The sequence below is a fragment of the Rhinatrema bivittatum genome, chromosome 7 (genome assembly GCF_901001135.1).
Source record: "Rhinatrema bivittatum chromosome 7, aRhiBiv1.1, whole genome shotgun sequence".
In the NCBI taxonomy this organism is placed as follows: domain Eukaryota; kingdom Metazoa; phylum Chordata; class Amphibia; order Gymnophiona; family Rhinatrematidae; genus Rhinatrema; species Rhinatrema bivittatum.
In genome coordinates, this window is record NC_042621.1 from 272,305,526 (window position 1) to 272,321,947 (window position 16,422).

Genomic DNA, 16,422 nt, shown 5'->3' on the forward strand with positions numbered 1-16,422 from the left:
TGTAAGCAGATCCCACCATATGCATTAGTGTTTGAACTTTTGGAAGGTGTGTGAAACAGCAATTTTTATTTTGTTATGTTACTGCTACAGTCTCAGCTAATAGCTATGAAATGCCAAGGAAACATTACATTTTCCTATTACCAACTGTATGTAAGCTTAATTACCTTGGCTATTTCATGAGCAGGGAAGCTGTGACTAATTCACAGGTTGTTGTTGTTTTTGTTTTTTTAACAGAAAACTTATTAAGCTGTCAGCAGTTCTTCACCAAGACAATTTTCTGCAGCCTAATTTTATCACTTCTAGTGGGAAGTGGTGGAGTTATCATTTAATTATGCTAATACACTGCTGGCCGGGTGCTATATGCCTCCCCACTGGGACACTGTCAGAGGAGGACAAACGAAGGGCGGCCGGAAGCGCACACACATGAGCACATTACAACTCTTCCGGTCTATGGGACATAGCGGCAGTCCATGCACTTAACACCGTTGATACACCAGGCTCCTTACCTGGCAGTTGAAACTTTGCACCTTTTTTTTATGTATGCTATTGAACCTGCGAACTTATAAACCATAGGTGGACACCTCCCATTTTGAAAAGCACTTTGAAATTTTCACTTTCAACTCGGATAACAACCTTTCGAACCTATTCTTCGTGGGTCCCTCCCAACGCAGCCCCTACGATGAAACACGGCCGTGTTGGGGGATTGTACTTTTGATGCACTCCTTTAAAGTTTACTGTATTAAACTGTTGTTCTGAGGAATCCTTTGGATTGTCATTACTCCATTTCTCTTGGCCCAGCCTTACCGACTGGCTTCACACCCTCCTCTCTATTATGTACTCTTTCGTGCGATCCATATTTACTCCACACACTAACTCTTAGAAAAGATATTGGCAAGTCCTCTGTGAAGCCATCACAGCTTAAGAGCTTCCAACAGAAATGAGATGTATTCCGAAGGTCAAAGGAGAATATTCCCCACCAGGCAAAAACAGACTTTTTGATTTAGGGTCTGTGCACACCTTCCCATACCCGTCCTGGTGACCCTACCTTCAGTTGGACTTTCAGTGGATTGACAGTGAATGTGAATGAGATTTATTTGCATGCATTGTGATCTAGTATATGCAGATTGATTGCGTGCATATTAATTGTGGGTTCCCTTAAAATCCAACTGACTGTAGGGGTCACCAAGACTGGTTTAGTTTCGGTGCAGAACTTTTCAAACTGTGGCCTCCTACATGTATCATATTTAACGAATGGGCCCATTTAGTCCTTAAATTATAGATTACCTCCGGGAAGCATATTCCTCCACACTTTGTTTACACATTATAATAGCATACCTGTGGATTTAAGGAGCAGTAGGCATCTACGCAGCGAGCCAGATGTACCTTAAAGTGCAATCTGATTGCAAGCAAAGATCCACACCCTAAGCAGAAAAGTGAGCAGATCTGACTTGAAATTGGCGCCCTGCCTCAGATATAAACAGAAGTAGTATTTGCAAAGTAAAGTGGGCTCATATAAATAATGCACCCCCCCCCCCCCCCCCAAACACTAAAGGAGTCTCATATGAGTCTGTGTGCTGCTTGCCACTGCTGAGGTACTGTCAACACTAATTTGATTTTAAGAGACGCATGTGTCTATGTGCGTGCAGTTCCCAGCCCACGAGCATGGATGCGCCGATTTTATAACGTGCGCGCGACGACACGCGCATGTTATAAAAATAACGATTTCCGCACACATGCATGCCCGATTTTAATACCAGCGTGCGTATGTGCGGGCAGGTCATGGCGGGTGGGAAGTAAGCGCGGCGATGCAATCGGAAGGGAACGTTCCCATACCCCTACCCACCCTTCCTCCTTTTCCCCTCTCCTCCCCGACCCCTAAACCAACGCTAACTAATCAAAAATTTTTTTGTTTTGTTTTGGTTTTTTTTACTTACTGCGCCTCAGCAGCTGAAGTAAGTTGTGCACGCCGGCCGGCTGTTGGCACGCGCTTCCCCAGGACAGGGCCTAATAGCCGCTGTCCCAGTCGGCCGCCCCCCACCCACCCCTTTCACCAAGCCCAGCATTTCTGCACGTAGCGGAAGATAGCGCGTGGTCATGCTGTTTTTAAAATATGGTCGGTGCGCGTCTAGCCTGGCCACACGCGTAGCCTCTAGTTTTTTGCACGCGCGGGCTTTTTAAAATTTGGCCCTTGATCTTTAGTACGTTTACAAAAAACTCCTACCCAGTCAAGTTACAAATTAGCAAGTGAAGTACAAAGCAAGTCCATCTTGAATAAGCCCTGTTCTCCCTACGCACAACTAAAATATGCATTTGAAATAACAGATTTTACATGTCTTCTGAGGTAAAAATATAATCTACCATGTTACCAGTATGGAAGCTTTGCAGGTTACATCTGTGATCACATGAACTGTTTTGCCAGTGTGTAAAGTAATGTGATCTTCAGCAAGCTGCCAAGCTTCATTTGTAATCTATATTTTGAACTGCCCGTGTTTTATTTTACATCGGGATGACTAAGCGCATGTTGGGTACCCGTTTAAAAGAGCATAAACGTTGTCTCCATACCGGTAAAATGGAAACACCATTGGTTACTCATTTCTTAGACCACCAGCATTCTGACATACAATGGGCCGTTTTATACCGTATTGTGCCTCTGTGTTTACCACATCCAGTTTGTCCTCTGCTGCTTTACCATATTTTGTGGTTTGCATATGTAACTTTTCATCCAACATGGCTTGTTAGAGTTAACTGTTTTACTCTTTATTTGATTTCTTCTAGAGACATTCCCATTTATTCTTCCCAATGCAGCTTTTGTGAAACACAGTCCCGTGTCGGGGGATAGAGCTGTACTCTAAACTCAATTAATGTTACACTCTCAATGACCTGGATTTGTATATTTTTTCTCCTTTAATAAATATTTGTTTTTATCTTGTCACTTTAGATATTGAATCGTTATACACCCATCTTGAGTCAAGCCCACGTCCTACCCGTATTCTCACTGACTTTATTCTGAAAGTAAAATGTGCAGCTTGGCTGCACATTTTACTTTCTGTATCCCGCGCGCATACCTAATAGGGCCATCAACATGCATTTGCATGTTACGGGCGCTATTAGGTGCCACAGGTTGGACGCGTGTTTTCCTCCCCTTACTGAATAAGGGGTAAGGGAAAACGCACGTCCAAGAGCAGGCTTTTTTTAATAGGAATTTTTTTTCTAGGAATTTTTTCCTGTTTCAGAATACTTTAAAACAACAAATCAAACTATGGCCCCAGATATAGCTTGCCTAGACATCTCCCATTTTGAGTCTCTTCACATTTATTCATCTTTTTCTTCTGCTGTTTTATCCCAGTCTGGCTACGATTTATCAACGACATTTTCCTGATTTGTCTGGCTCCATTATTCAATTTTATATGTTCTTTGACTGGATTAACCAATGCGATCCCAATCTACGTTTTTCTTTTTCAACTTCATGACATAATATTCCTTTTCTGGACATTTTGGTCTCTTTTTGCAATGGGCATCTTATTTATTTATTTTTTTTAACATTTTCTATACCAACCTTCATGAAAAAAATTTCTTATCAGATCGGTTTACATGTAACAAAGGGTATAACTTAAACAAGAACAATTCACTAGAAGCAGAAGTTACATATAACAAGGGTAGATAACTTGGGGCTAGGCTAGTCAGAGGTACAGGACAGTGTAACTGAGGAGAACTAGAAAAGGCAGTGAAACAAAAGAAACGGCGGCTTAATTATAACTTCCATCTACCACAAACCTACAGATCGAAACCCTCTCTTAAAATTCATTAGTGATCATTCTCGATCCTTGAAACAAAATATTCCCACAAGTCAATTTTTACACCTCCAACATTTATATTCATCAACTTCTGATTTTGTCACACAAGCACAAACTCTGTTTTTACGTTTTCTATCTCGGGGTTACCCTCATTCCCTTGTTAAGCATACAAGCGTGAACTCTATGCACATCACAACTGGCTGTTCCTGCCTTCTAATCCCAACCCTGACACCCGTTGTACTCTCCCTTTCTCTTCCCATATTCAAAAAATGTGCTCCATTATTAGGAAATACTGGCATATAACTTCTCCTCTATTTTTTCTGACCCACCAAGATTTGCATTCAAAAGGAGTAAAAAACCTGCGTAATATACTAAGTTTCCTCATGTTTTACCCACCCCACAGTCGCTCATGATTCTCCAATGGGGCACTCCCCTTGTGGCCACTTTTCCACTTGCCCTTTGTTTCTTTCCTTACCTGTGTTTACACATCTGGTATCTAAAAAATATCATATACCCTGCACCACACCTCCCATTGTGACAAAACAGGAGTGATTTGTCATTCTTTGCCCATGTAATGTCCTATACATAGGCAAAACGACACTGTTCTTGCATTAGGACCGCCAAACCTGAAGCTCTTCTTGTGTCTCATTGGTTAGACTTGGGCCATGCCTTTTCTAACCTACGCTTTTTTGCCTTGGAGGTTCCATCCCCCTCTCCCCATGGGGGTGATTTTACAAAACTTTTAATTCAACGTGAACAACACTGGCTGTATAAACTCCACTCTTTGATTCCGCTTGGTCTCAATATAGAAATTGAATGGTCGGCTTTTCTATGATTTTCTCAAACCCCCTCCCCCTCCCCTTTTTGGTTCCCCTTTGCATAACTTGTTACTTTCTTCATATTCTTGTTATTCTTTAGTCTTTTATTTAATTTTTATTTTTATTTCTATTTTTAAATTTGTATTTCTATTCCCATTTTTATTTACTCTCTTTACCCTTCTTGTCTTTTAAGGTTTAAAATGTGTTTGTTTCTGCCATACATTTTCTTCATTTTTTCATTTGCTCTCCATATTTACTTTTCTCTCACTCGTGCTGCCTTTGTACATCCCTTCCCGCTACTGCACTGTTCAGCTCCGCCCCTTTGTTTACATTTTTTCACGCGCTCACTTGCACCTAGGCCTTTATTTACAGGGTTACTCTTTGCCGACTGCTTTTGAAGCCATATATTTTTCATGCGCCTTCAGGCTTATACGTCACTATGTACCTTCACCTTCTTATGTTCATATTCTCACTTTTGATTTTCGTTTTGAATTGTTTCTCTCTTCTTCTCTTTTAGTGTTCTTCTCATTAACTTAATGAAATATTACTCCCACCAAGGTTCTCCTTGATCCAGTGTATAACTACATCATTACTTTCCCCCTTTTTGGCGCTTAGCATTCCTTTGAGCGTTTTTTGAGGCCTTTCTTTGTTTTTTTACCTTTCATTTGCAGTAACATGGACTCCCGTCTTAAGAAATGTATCTACTGTTCTGCTTTCGCCAGAACAGTAATTTTCTTTAAAACATTTTTACTACTCCCTTTTTGAATTTTTTTGATGTTCCCCATTTCTTTTTCATTTACAGCTTTTTGTTTTCTTTAATTTACAACTTCCCCTTCTACCTTCATTATTGACTCCACTGTAAGTTCTTTGTTAAACCAGACCCTCCCCTGCCACCACGGTATCCTTGTCACTCCCCCTTCCATTGTTTTAAAATTGATGTTTAGAATTGACTTTTAAACAACACGAAGTTTAACCTTTTTTCTCATTCCCCCCTTCCCTCCCCTCCACTTTTCCTCTCCTTATTCTTGTATAGCTGTGCTCACTTCCTGAACTGAAAATGTATTTTTGACAATTTTTACCATTGGCACTTTTGGGTATGCATGTATCTTATTTATACCATATTTTGCCTCTGTGTTTAACACATCCAGTTTTTCCCTCTCTGAATATCAATTGTGAATATTGATTTCTTATTCTGTCCTCTGCTGTTTTACCATATTTTATGGTTTGCATATTTATTTATTTGTTTATTTGTTTTAATATACTGACATTCACCCAGGGTATCACATCGGTTTACATCATGTACGGTGAGAGAGTGTGATTATAGAACACACTATTTTGTATAGAAAATAGAGTAATTGCATCGAGGTAGGGTTTATGTGACTTTTTCATCCAACATGGCTTGTTAGAGTTAACTGTTTTACTCTTTATTTGATTTCTTATAGATAAACTCCCATTTGTTCCTCCCGATGCAGCACACGGTCCTGTGTCGGGGGGACAGAGCTGTACTCTAAATTCAATTAATGTTACATTCTCAGTGACCTGGATTTGTATATGTTTTCTCCTTTAATAAATATTTGTACACTCCCTATTTTATAATATCTGCAGACCGATTAATCTTCACAACTCACCTTTTTCTTTGGATTAGACCTATTATTTATTTATTTATTTATTTTTTGTTTTTTTATACCAATCTTCCTACATTAGATGCAAATCAAACCGGTTTACAAAGAACATATTCTATTAGAGCATGTGTTGAATGTGGTCTTGGCCCTTCAGAAAATCTTGAGTAAACTGAGTTCCAATTACAATACAGAAAACCTTCCATACTAAAACAGCACTAACTGCCAGTGCTCAAACAGCAACAACCTTACCTATGAAAAGACAACACTGCAAATACTACACCAGGCTTGAAAATCATCAATATACCTCTTATTCGGAAAACAGAATAAGTTAAGATGCTATAGATCCCTACACAGAAATTACACACTAGCAGGAAAGCTTACCTCAGTCATACATGCAAAATACAGATGACCCTCATCAAATATAGAATAATGAGACCATAAATAGGACCAGGCAGACAAAAACTAAACTGGACACTGGAACAAGCCAGACTATACAGTGCAACAATGGAAAAATGGAATCACCATCATCCCTCACAGAATAATAAAATCAAGAAATACAAAACATTAATCATATTAGTAAACCATACTAATACAAAGAATAAATATTTCACAACAGCTGACTAGAACATCCTATAATTAAAAATGCATATAAAATGTTTTTAAAAATTCCCAAACGTCAATAAAATATTTTAAAACAGACATCAAATAACACCCAATATTTAAAATTAATAGGGATTTTAAAAAATCCTCTGCTCTCCATATCTGGGAACCTTTCATTTCACTCACCCTGCGATTGTCATGGATTAGTCAGGGATGAAGGTGCACACAAACCTCCTCTCTCTTTCTCAAATACACATACTAACACACATGTTCACTCTCTCTCACACACACACACACACTCCCTATCACACAAGCTGACACACACTCACTCTCCTTCACACTCTCTCACTGACACACAGGCTCCCTGACTTGCATACTCTATCATGCTCACACACAAGATCTCTGATTTGCACACTTTCTCACACTCAGGTTCCCTGGCTCACACCTTCTCCCCCTCCAAATAAGAAAAAAATATTTGTTCTTATACTGATGGTTAGGGGCTATCCAGAAGAATACGATGGGTTACCTGTTGCTCTTCCCAGGTGGTATCCATTGGTTTGAGAAGCAAAGGGCTGGAAGGCCCTGATGCTTTTTTCTTTTTATTGTTTTTCCACAATCCAAGCATGAGGGGGGCCGGCAGCAAAGAACAGCACCAAGATTGGAGGGAAGCCTGTAATGTGGTGGGAGGTTTCTGGCTGTCTTCTGCCAGCAGAAGCAGCAATGGGGCAGATGTGAGAGGAGGTGGTGCATATTTCTCGCTGCCGCAATGCTGGTTTGGAAGCGATGGGAGGCCACCTCAGGAGAGCTGCGGGAGCAGGCCCATAGCACCGCTGCCACAATGAAAATGAAGTGAGTGGGAAGCTTCGGAGGAGGGAGGGGGGGGGGGGGGAGGTTCCCACTGTAGCAGTACAGCTGCGGAGCGACCCGGTGAGGGTCACAGCAGCTCCGCAGGCATGGGGCCACTGCAACCAACACCAACCCATGTGTGGTCCGGCTGGCCTACCGGAGCTTAACGGCAGTCTGAGGACCAGGCTGGGAACTTTGCTAATGAGGGGATGAGATGAGAAAGTACACAGGTTACTGCAAATTACTCAAAAGACTGCACAAGAATGCTTCACCTAAATACTCACAAAAAAAAAAAAAGAGAGAGAGAAGGTAAAGCAACCACTAATGCTACCACCAAGTAAGTTCAAACACTCAAGGTATCAGCTTTACTTAGGACAAAGTGCTCACTCTGGGGCAGATTTTCAAAGGCTACGCGCGTAACCCGAGGAAATTTGCCCCTGTGCTTGCCGAGCCTATTTTGCATAAGCATGGCGGCGCGCGCAAGCCCCAGGACGCACGTATGCCCTGGGGCTTGCAAAAAGGGGCAGTCCAGGGCATGGCCGAGGGCATGGTGGTGGATCGGGGCGGTCCAGGGGCGTGGTCGAGTGCTCCAACACTCCCTCCAAGGCTGCTCTGATTTTGGAGCGGCCTTGGAGGGAACGGGGAAAGCCATGGGGGCTCCCCTCGGGCTCGGCGCACGCAAGGTGCACATATGTGCAACCCCCTGCGCACGCCGACCCTGGATTTTATAACATGCATGCGGCAGCGCACGTATGTTATAAAATCGGGCATAGATTTGTTCGCGCCGGGTTGCACGAACCCGCGCATGTTATAAAATCCAGGGTCGGCGCGCGCAGGGGGGTGCACAATTGTGCAACCTGCGCGCGCTGAACCGAGCAGCCTGCCTCCGTTCCCTCCGAGGCCGCTCCGAAATTGGAGCGGCCTCAGAGGGAACTTTCCTTCCACCTTCCCCTATCTAACCCATCCCCCAGCCCTACCTAAATCTCCCTCCTAACCTTTATTGAAGAAGTTACGCCTGCCTCTCCATCCTCCGGCACGGTGGCTGTGCCGGAGGCCTCGGTCCTGCCCACTGCACGCCCCCTGGCCGGCGCCCTGCCCACGGCCTCGCCCCCAGAATGCCCCCTTTTGCAAGCCCCGGGACTTGCGCGTGCCGCCGAGCCTATACAAGATAGGCTCGGCGCGCGCAGGGGCAGCTTGGGGCAGGTTTTCATGGGTTACGGCGCGTACCCCTTTGAAAATCTGCCCCACAGTGAATAAGTAAAAGTCGTAGAGTTGCTGGAGGTAATGTGGGCAGGGACCTTCAGTATCTATAAAAGAGTGTGGCTGCTCAAAGTGATACATGTTTTCTTTGCCTTGTCAGATTTTATAATCAATCTGTTTTGTCTAATTTTCTTTTTTGGGTGACGGGCAGCGGTAGGTGGCTATGCCTGCAAGGGAGTTTCCCATATCCCTTTTTCAAAATCCTATACAAAGTTCACAAGGTTCCTGCATCTTTCTCCCATGTTAAGAATTTTGTTTTTGTTACTTTTCTCTGATAATAACCCATCTCAGGGCAAGAGAGTGCGTATTTTAACCTGGCACGAATTCTGCGAGTATGTAAGGAAAATTTTCCAGGCTGGGGTGGTGATACTTATTTATCTATTTTATTTCTATTTTTTATATACTGATATTCAACGCATGTTATCACATCGCTTTACATAGAACAAGTTGAAAAGGTTACATTGCAACAGGGTGTGGTAACTGGGAGAGCAAAACAGGGGGAGAGAAATTTAACAGGCAGATAAGGCAAATAAAGAAAAATGTAACAAGCAAATAAAGCAGATAAAGAATAACTTGGGAGGGGGATTCTTATGTTCATTTAGGTATGTGGAGGATTGGCATTCTGCGTTAATTTAGTCACACAGGATCAATGTAGGAGTGCGTGGGATGGATAGGAGAGGATGGGGGATTGGGCATTTCGTGGAGGAGATGGGTTGGTGGGTGTAGTAGAGGGTTAGTGGGTGAGTGAAAAGGGGGGAGGATAGGATGGGGGGGGGGGGGGGAGTGAGTGTGAGTGAGTTTTGTTACTCAAGCAAAAGGCACAGTCCAGTCCCGCTTGGGAAGCTATTTGGTCTGCAAAATATGTGCAGGGTAACCTAGACCAGAAATAGTCTAAATTTAAGCAGAAAACACCCCATACCATCAACTAGAATTATTGCATCTCTCACCTTTGTCATCTGTGTGACTAACCTAGCTGAGAGTCAGGAGTCTGTCTACACTCAGTCTTCTTCCAGATAAATTCCCCATCCTGGATCTCTGGTAAACTATTTTGAAAATCGGGCCATTTACTGTGGAAAATGTGCAATAAATGCACTGGACAATTTCCCTTTCTTGAACATATAATTAGAGTTTACTGGCATGGAAAGCAATTGCTGTTCTCCTGGATTCACTGTTCTGTCTGTATGTGAGAATAACAGCTAAAGGCGTGCACCATAAATCCCGTGAACACAGTGCAATAGCATCCATTGAAGAAATTGGTTTCCTATGTTATTCTCCTGGCAGGTAACACTTAAGAAGAAATTGGATTTGTATTATTTGCATGCTTAAGAGTTCCCCTGAGACTTCTTGGATCCATTTATCGTGGTCACCCTGAAGGTCTGTGTTATCTAGGTTTGCAGCTAACAAGGATAATGTCTTCAGGACAAAAATATATTGCAACAAACATGAAACAAATTACAAGATACCTGCACATATGAGATTGAGCATACCATATCTACTAAAGCCGGAGACTACATTTTTTTTTTAAAGAATATGGCGTGCATTACATTCCACATAGCAACATAAGAGATGATGGTGGATAATGGCCACGTGGCCTATTCAGTCTGCTTAGTTATAAAAGTCCATACTGCCAAGGATATGTCCCTGCCAGTTGCAGCAGTTTGACAAACTTGATGGCTATCGTTCGTTATCCAAGTCAGTTTTTGTTGTGTTCCTCATTGATTTGCTACCATTCTACATAGATGAGCATGTGAGTTCCTATTCATAGCCCACATCCAGCTCTTGTTCCTCCTTCTGATAACCAAGCTTGGAAATAATCTAAAAAAGCTACCAAAACTACAGGCTGATACAGAAAAACGCACGGGCGAGCCGGCGAGTGCCCAGGCCACTCTCCTGGGCGCGCGATTAAGAAAAACCAAAAATGCAAATGAGGGCCCCCGGTAAAAGGAGGCGCTAGGGACACTAGCGCGTCCCTAGCGCCTCCTTTTTGACAGAAGCGGCGGCTGTCAGAGGGTTTGACAGCCGACGCTCAATTTTACCGGTGTCGGTTCTCGAACCCGCTGACAGCCACGAGTTCGGAAAACGGACGCTAGCATAATTGGGCGTCCGTCTTCCAACCCGCAGGCCACGGGCAGATTTTTAATTTTTTTTTATTTTTGGGGCCTCCAACTTAATATCGCTATGATATTAAGTTGGAGGGTGTACAGAAAAGCAGTTTTTTCTGCTTTTCTGTACACTTCCCTGGTGCTGAGAGTAAAATGTGCAGCTTGGCTGAACATTTTACTTTCTGAATCGCACGGGAATAACTAATAGGTCCATCAACATGCATTTGCATGTTGCGGACGCTATTAGTTTCGGGGGGTTGGCCACGCGTTTTCGATGTATAAGGGGTAAAAATAATGCATCAATAACACGTGGCTATACGCGGGCTAACAGTGCACTCCATCGGAGCGCACGTTACTGTATCGGCCTGCTAGTGAGGCCATTGTCTTATTCAGCTGCCTCGGTCACCATGGCCTTGCTGGACAGTTCCTGGTTGCCACCAACCCAGTGGTATCTGGGACGTTATAGCCTACTATTTCCAACCCAGCTACCTCATGGGCTACAGTGCTGTTAGGTCATGCTTCCTTTCTCTTATTGGATGACACCCAGCCACTGCCAAACTTACCCACGTTGGTTTCTGAGGAATTGTGGTCTGCTGACTCCAATGCAGTTACCCCATGGCTAGCAGTACTACTCAGTCATGCTTCCTTTATTGGCTTGCGTGGCTGAATCATAGATGGCTGAGAAATTTATGATATGGAAAATATCATTTTATTTATTTATTTATTTAACACTTTTCTATACCGACCTTCATGAAAAAATTTCATATCAGATCGGTTTACATGTAACAAAGGGTATAACTTAAACAAGAACAATTCACTAGAAGCGGAAGTTACATATAACAAGGGTAGTTAACTTGGAGGCTAGGCTAGTCAGAGGTATAGGACAGTGTAACTGAAGAGAACTAGAAAAGGCAATGAAACAAAAGAAACGGCGGCTTAATTATAATGTCTAAACATAGCAGGGCGTTAGCCGGTAAACGACCATGTCAATCTGGTCATCTCCAAAAATCAAGTAGAGTGAAATACTTTCTCCTATAAATACAATACTAAAAGACTCTAGGGAATAAGCACCAAAATTATGGCCAAAACTATTAAAATATTTTTTTGGGGTCAGTCCCATGGCTGAGGCCATAGTGCTGCATGCTGTAGGCTAAGAGATCCAGTTTGAGATTCTCCAATGGGGATCAATCAGACCTGGCTGCTTCACAGAGTTGGTGTTCTCAGGTCAAAGGGAGAAAAAATGACTGCTCTGGGGGAACTTCTTGGAGGCAGTGCTCCTCCAGTCACTTATTTTTTTTTTCTTGGCACTTTAGTCTACAGCACTATATTCTCACTGGGCTCCTGCTTTACACTCAGCTAGACTAAACTGCTTTTTTAACCATATATAGAGTATGAATAGCTGAGAATAATTTGCTCTTGTCTTTATTAGGCTGGATATGAATTGGTTTCAGTTGACGGAGAAAGCTTGGAAAACATCACCCATCAGAGGGCAGTGGATATCATTCGCCAAGCCTACAGCAATAAATCTAAGGAACCCATGGAGTTTGTAGTGAAGGTACCAAAGAAAGCAAAGAAGTGAAACTTCCCCATGCCAGAAGACAGACATTGGAGCAACAGCACGCCATTTGAGGAACCAATCGTCCCAGGCGCACTTCCATGAGATCGAGACTTTGTGATTCTCATGTCTTAACTAAGGGAACCACATGCAGTTTATTTGCAGATTTTAACCCAGAGAAACTACCACCGAGTAGCATGTATTGGCATAATGATAGTATAAAACGTCTGTATAGAAATTTTTTTTTTTTTTTTTTTTTTACAAAATGCCCAACAAAAAGCTTGGGAATGTTCTAAAGACATTTTGTAGATTTATTTTTAATTAAAACTATATCTGAAAAGGCAGTTTTCATGACTAAATTCAGACAGAAAAGAACTGAATAAAGAAAAAAAGAGAACTATTCTTCTCTCTCATTGGACACTATGACACACTGTCAACGCATGCCTGACTATCCACAAGTAATTTACAAAGGAGTCCTGCCCCAACGCAGTGGGCTCCATTTATACTATGTTCATCAGACTTCGTCTTTCTAAAGCTGCAGGGAGTGCCTTCAATTTGCCAGCATTCCTAGTGGAAGTACGTTCTTACAGCAGTGAAGAAAACTTGTTAGGCACTCACCTATTAAGATAAGCACAAAGCTGACAAATGGATTCCACTTTGCATTAAACATAATTAAAAAGGAGGGGTTTTTTTGTTACTAGTCTCTTTTAAGTTATTCACAGATTTCATCCTGTGTCGGAAATACCAATTAACAGCTGCTGTGTTGGTGATCATCATTACTACTCTATATTAAGTATTGGGACTCTCAGTGATGATGGTGGTGAGGGATTCTAGAGAATCATCTTTTATTAGAAGACTAATTTCCCATTATAAATTAATAACATTAGATTTGAGTGAGTCCTATAATCACACCCATGATGTTACCATTATTTATTTTAACCATATCCAATTAAGAATATTTTTAGATGTTGATTTTATATGTTTGTTTAACATCCTCTCTTAATAATTTATGAATATTTTATTATAACCTGCATTGACTAATTAATTGGATATTTGCAGAATAGAAGATTGCATAAAATCTACTCCCGCTCTACATAGTCAAGCATGTTGTCCCAGTTTCTTTTTCTCCTGCTCTTTTGGCTTCCAGCTCAGTCAGAATCAACCTTTCTGTTGGATTATGTAGCCATGAGCCTTCCTTAGTAACTACTCAGGGTTTTTTTCCCCAGTCATTGCAGTGAGGACCTAGGGCCATGCACCAGTGCTCCCATCAGAATCCTGTAACCTCATGCCCTAAGTGCAGGAACTGGGCTCCACTGTTCTGCAGTGACTAGAACTCCTTCCTTCCAGGGGCTGTGAATACTGCCTCTGTAGCATCCCCAGCCATGGCTGCCCCACATGACGACATTTGACCCAGGAAGTGAATTCAGGTCATCTGCATGGCAGCCCAGTCCTGCTCATTCCATTTCTTCAGAATGTGGGTCATCACACCACCATGCAAGCTGCTTATAAATCTTCAGTAGATGCCACAAAAACTGACAGGGTTAATGAACAAGGTACAGGATCCATGCCCCAGTGGTTTTATTCTACTAAGGGTGGGGGAGAGGGAGAAGAGGATGTTGGGTTGAGTTCTCCAGCAGTCATACATTCTAGTTCAGTGCGATACACATTTAAGATAAGGATATAGGCTTGAGCTGCCCACTTAGCTTTCACTTAATTTTATTAGAAAGAAAGATATTACAAACCCACAAGCTATAAAATATGTAGTTTGTGTGTGGAAGTTAAAAAGGATAACATTTAGTTTTGGAATTAGCTGCATATCAATAGCCCTTCAGCATAATTTACTGCAATGATCGTATCATTTTCCTAATGCTCCCATGACATCACCATCTAAAAGTGAGAATGTTCAGATCTTGGTTACTTAGGCTTATTGGCAGAAAATGTAACAGATCCTGATTCATAAACTCTTCCTCTCATTTTGTGTGGTTAGAAAATCCCTGCTTTCAGTCGGGTGGATAATTTTGACACCTCTGGTTACTTCACAACTGAAATGGCTTAGTAGGCGAAGGTCCTCCTGCTTATGAAGTAAGAAAACAGCCTGAACCTTTTCTCAGTTTGCTAACAGTAAATAAAGTATTTTGAACCATTAAATTGTGGCATAGAGTATGTCTTCACCATCACGCACCAGGTGGGTACTCTACTGCAATGAATGTTTATTAGGATTAACTGCCTTTTTGAACATAAACAAACTTTCCTCATTTATTTTTGCCTGCCCAGTTAATATCAGACTCAGAAAGACTGGTTGAAACCAACAGCATCACCTCTTATCATGCATGTGGGTGGGTTTTTCTTGTGGTCTCAGTTAAGCAAACCGCAAATCAAGTCATAAGAAAGTTCCCTCGTGGTTTTTTTTTCTGGCAGCCTCTCTTGTCCGACTCTTAACAAACCTACCCTGCAGTGTTCCAGAAGAAGCCCTGGTGCAAGGGCCCAAGCTGAGGCCTGTCAATGCAATCAACAAAATCAGTTGGGAGGAAATATGAGGAAAAATTGCCCAGGTGAGTACAAATGCATCCCAGCCCTAATTCTGAATGAGCTGGAAGCCCAGAGGAAGAGGAGGAAATGGCCAGGTCAAAAAATAGCATTTTGTCTAGATCTGGAGGTTACAGCTGCAGAAGGATACAGACAGAGTATAAGAAAGGCTATTAAAATAGTCTACTCTACACCAAAAGTCTATCATATCAGAGGAGATATGATACTGCACTTCAAATACAGAAGGTTCTTTTATCCAGATTCCCATGATCCCGGAGCTGGCGTTAAGTCTTGAGGAGCCCCAAAAGTTTAACAGAAAAGCAGAAAATACAGTTTTTCTGTAGTTCCTGAGACTTAATATTGTGGTGATATTAAGTCAGAGGAACCGATAAAAAGGAGTAACATTAAAAAAAAGAAAAAAAGTCTTGTCAGTGGTCAGCTTAGGAAAATGGACTGTAGGGAGATATCCCATGTTTTACCAATGAAAGCAGGCACGGTGCTATGTAGAGCTTCAAAAATGTGTTAAAATTTTAAATTTTAATAATTTTGTGTCAAATGCAATTTTGATCACCTCACTTGTCGTTCCCTTTTCCAGATCATTTATGAATATGTTTAACAGCACAAGTCCCATTACCGATGCCCTTGGTATCCTACTAATGACCTGTCTCCATTGGAAAATTTACCATTTCATCCTATCCTCTGTTTCTGGCCTTTTAACATTGCCTCCTGACTTTGTAATTTTCTGGGGAGTCTTTCATGGGGGACTTTTGTCACATGCTTTTTCTGAAAATCCAAATGCACTATACCAATTGGATCATCCTTACCTACATCTTCAAAAAATTATAAAAGATCGGTAAGACCTTGCTAGAACAATGTTGACCCTTCCCTATTAAACCATATCTGTCTATATGGCCAGTGATTTAGATTTTATGAATGGTTGCTACCATTTTCCCTGGCATTGATGTCAAGTCCACTGCCTGTAAAAGAGATATGATGCAATTTAATAAAAACTGTACCTGATCCGGTTTCTAATTGCTACCTGTACTAATCCTATTACACATTACTTTTACTTCCTTTGTGTAGGTAGAGCAAATGAATAAGGTCATTGGGGTTTGTTTTTTCTTGATCTACAATACGCTTTTCATAGCTTTTTGCTTGTGCCAGCTCCTGCAATTTGACTTTATTCTCAAATGTATATTTTCTTAGACAAATCTAACTCAAAATTTTGTTTTTAATAAACACAATACAGAATAATCAGACATTCCTGGCACCAACTACTTTGAAGGTCATTTTACAAAA

At 41.7% G+C, this 16,422-nt stretch overlaps 1 protein-coding gene across 1 annotated transcript in view; it reads left to right on the plus strand.

The window, feature by feature from the left end:
* PDZD7 (PDZ domain containing 7) overlaps nt 1-14,476 on the plus strand; it is a 149,229-nt gene extending 134,753 nt beyond the window's left edge. The window contains exon 17 of the mRNA XM_029610248.1: nt 12,472-14,476. Coding sequence (XP_029466108.1) covers nt 12,472-12,621 — 150 coding nt within the window. The 3' untranslated portion in view covers nt 12,622-14,476. The remainder of the gene's footprint in view (nt 1-12,471) is intronic.
* Nucleotides 14,477-16,422: the final 1,946 nt, after the last annotated feature.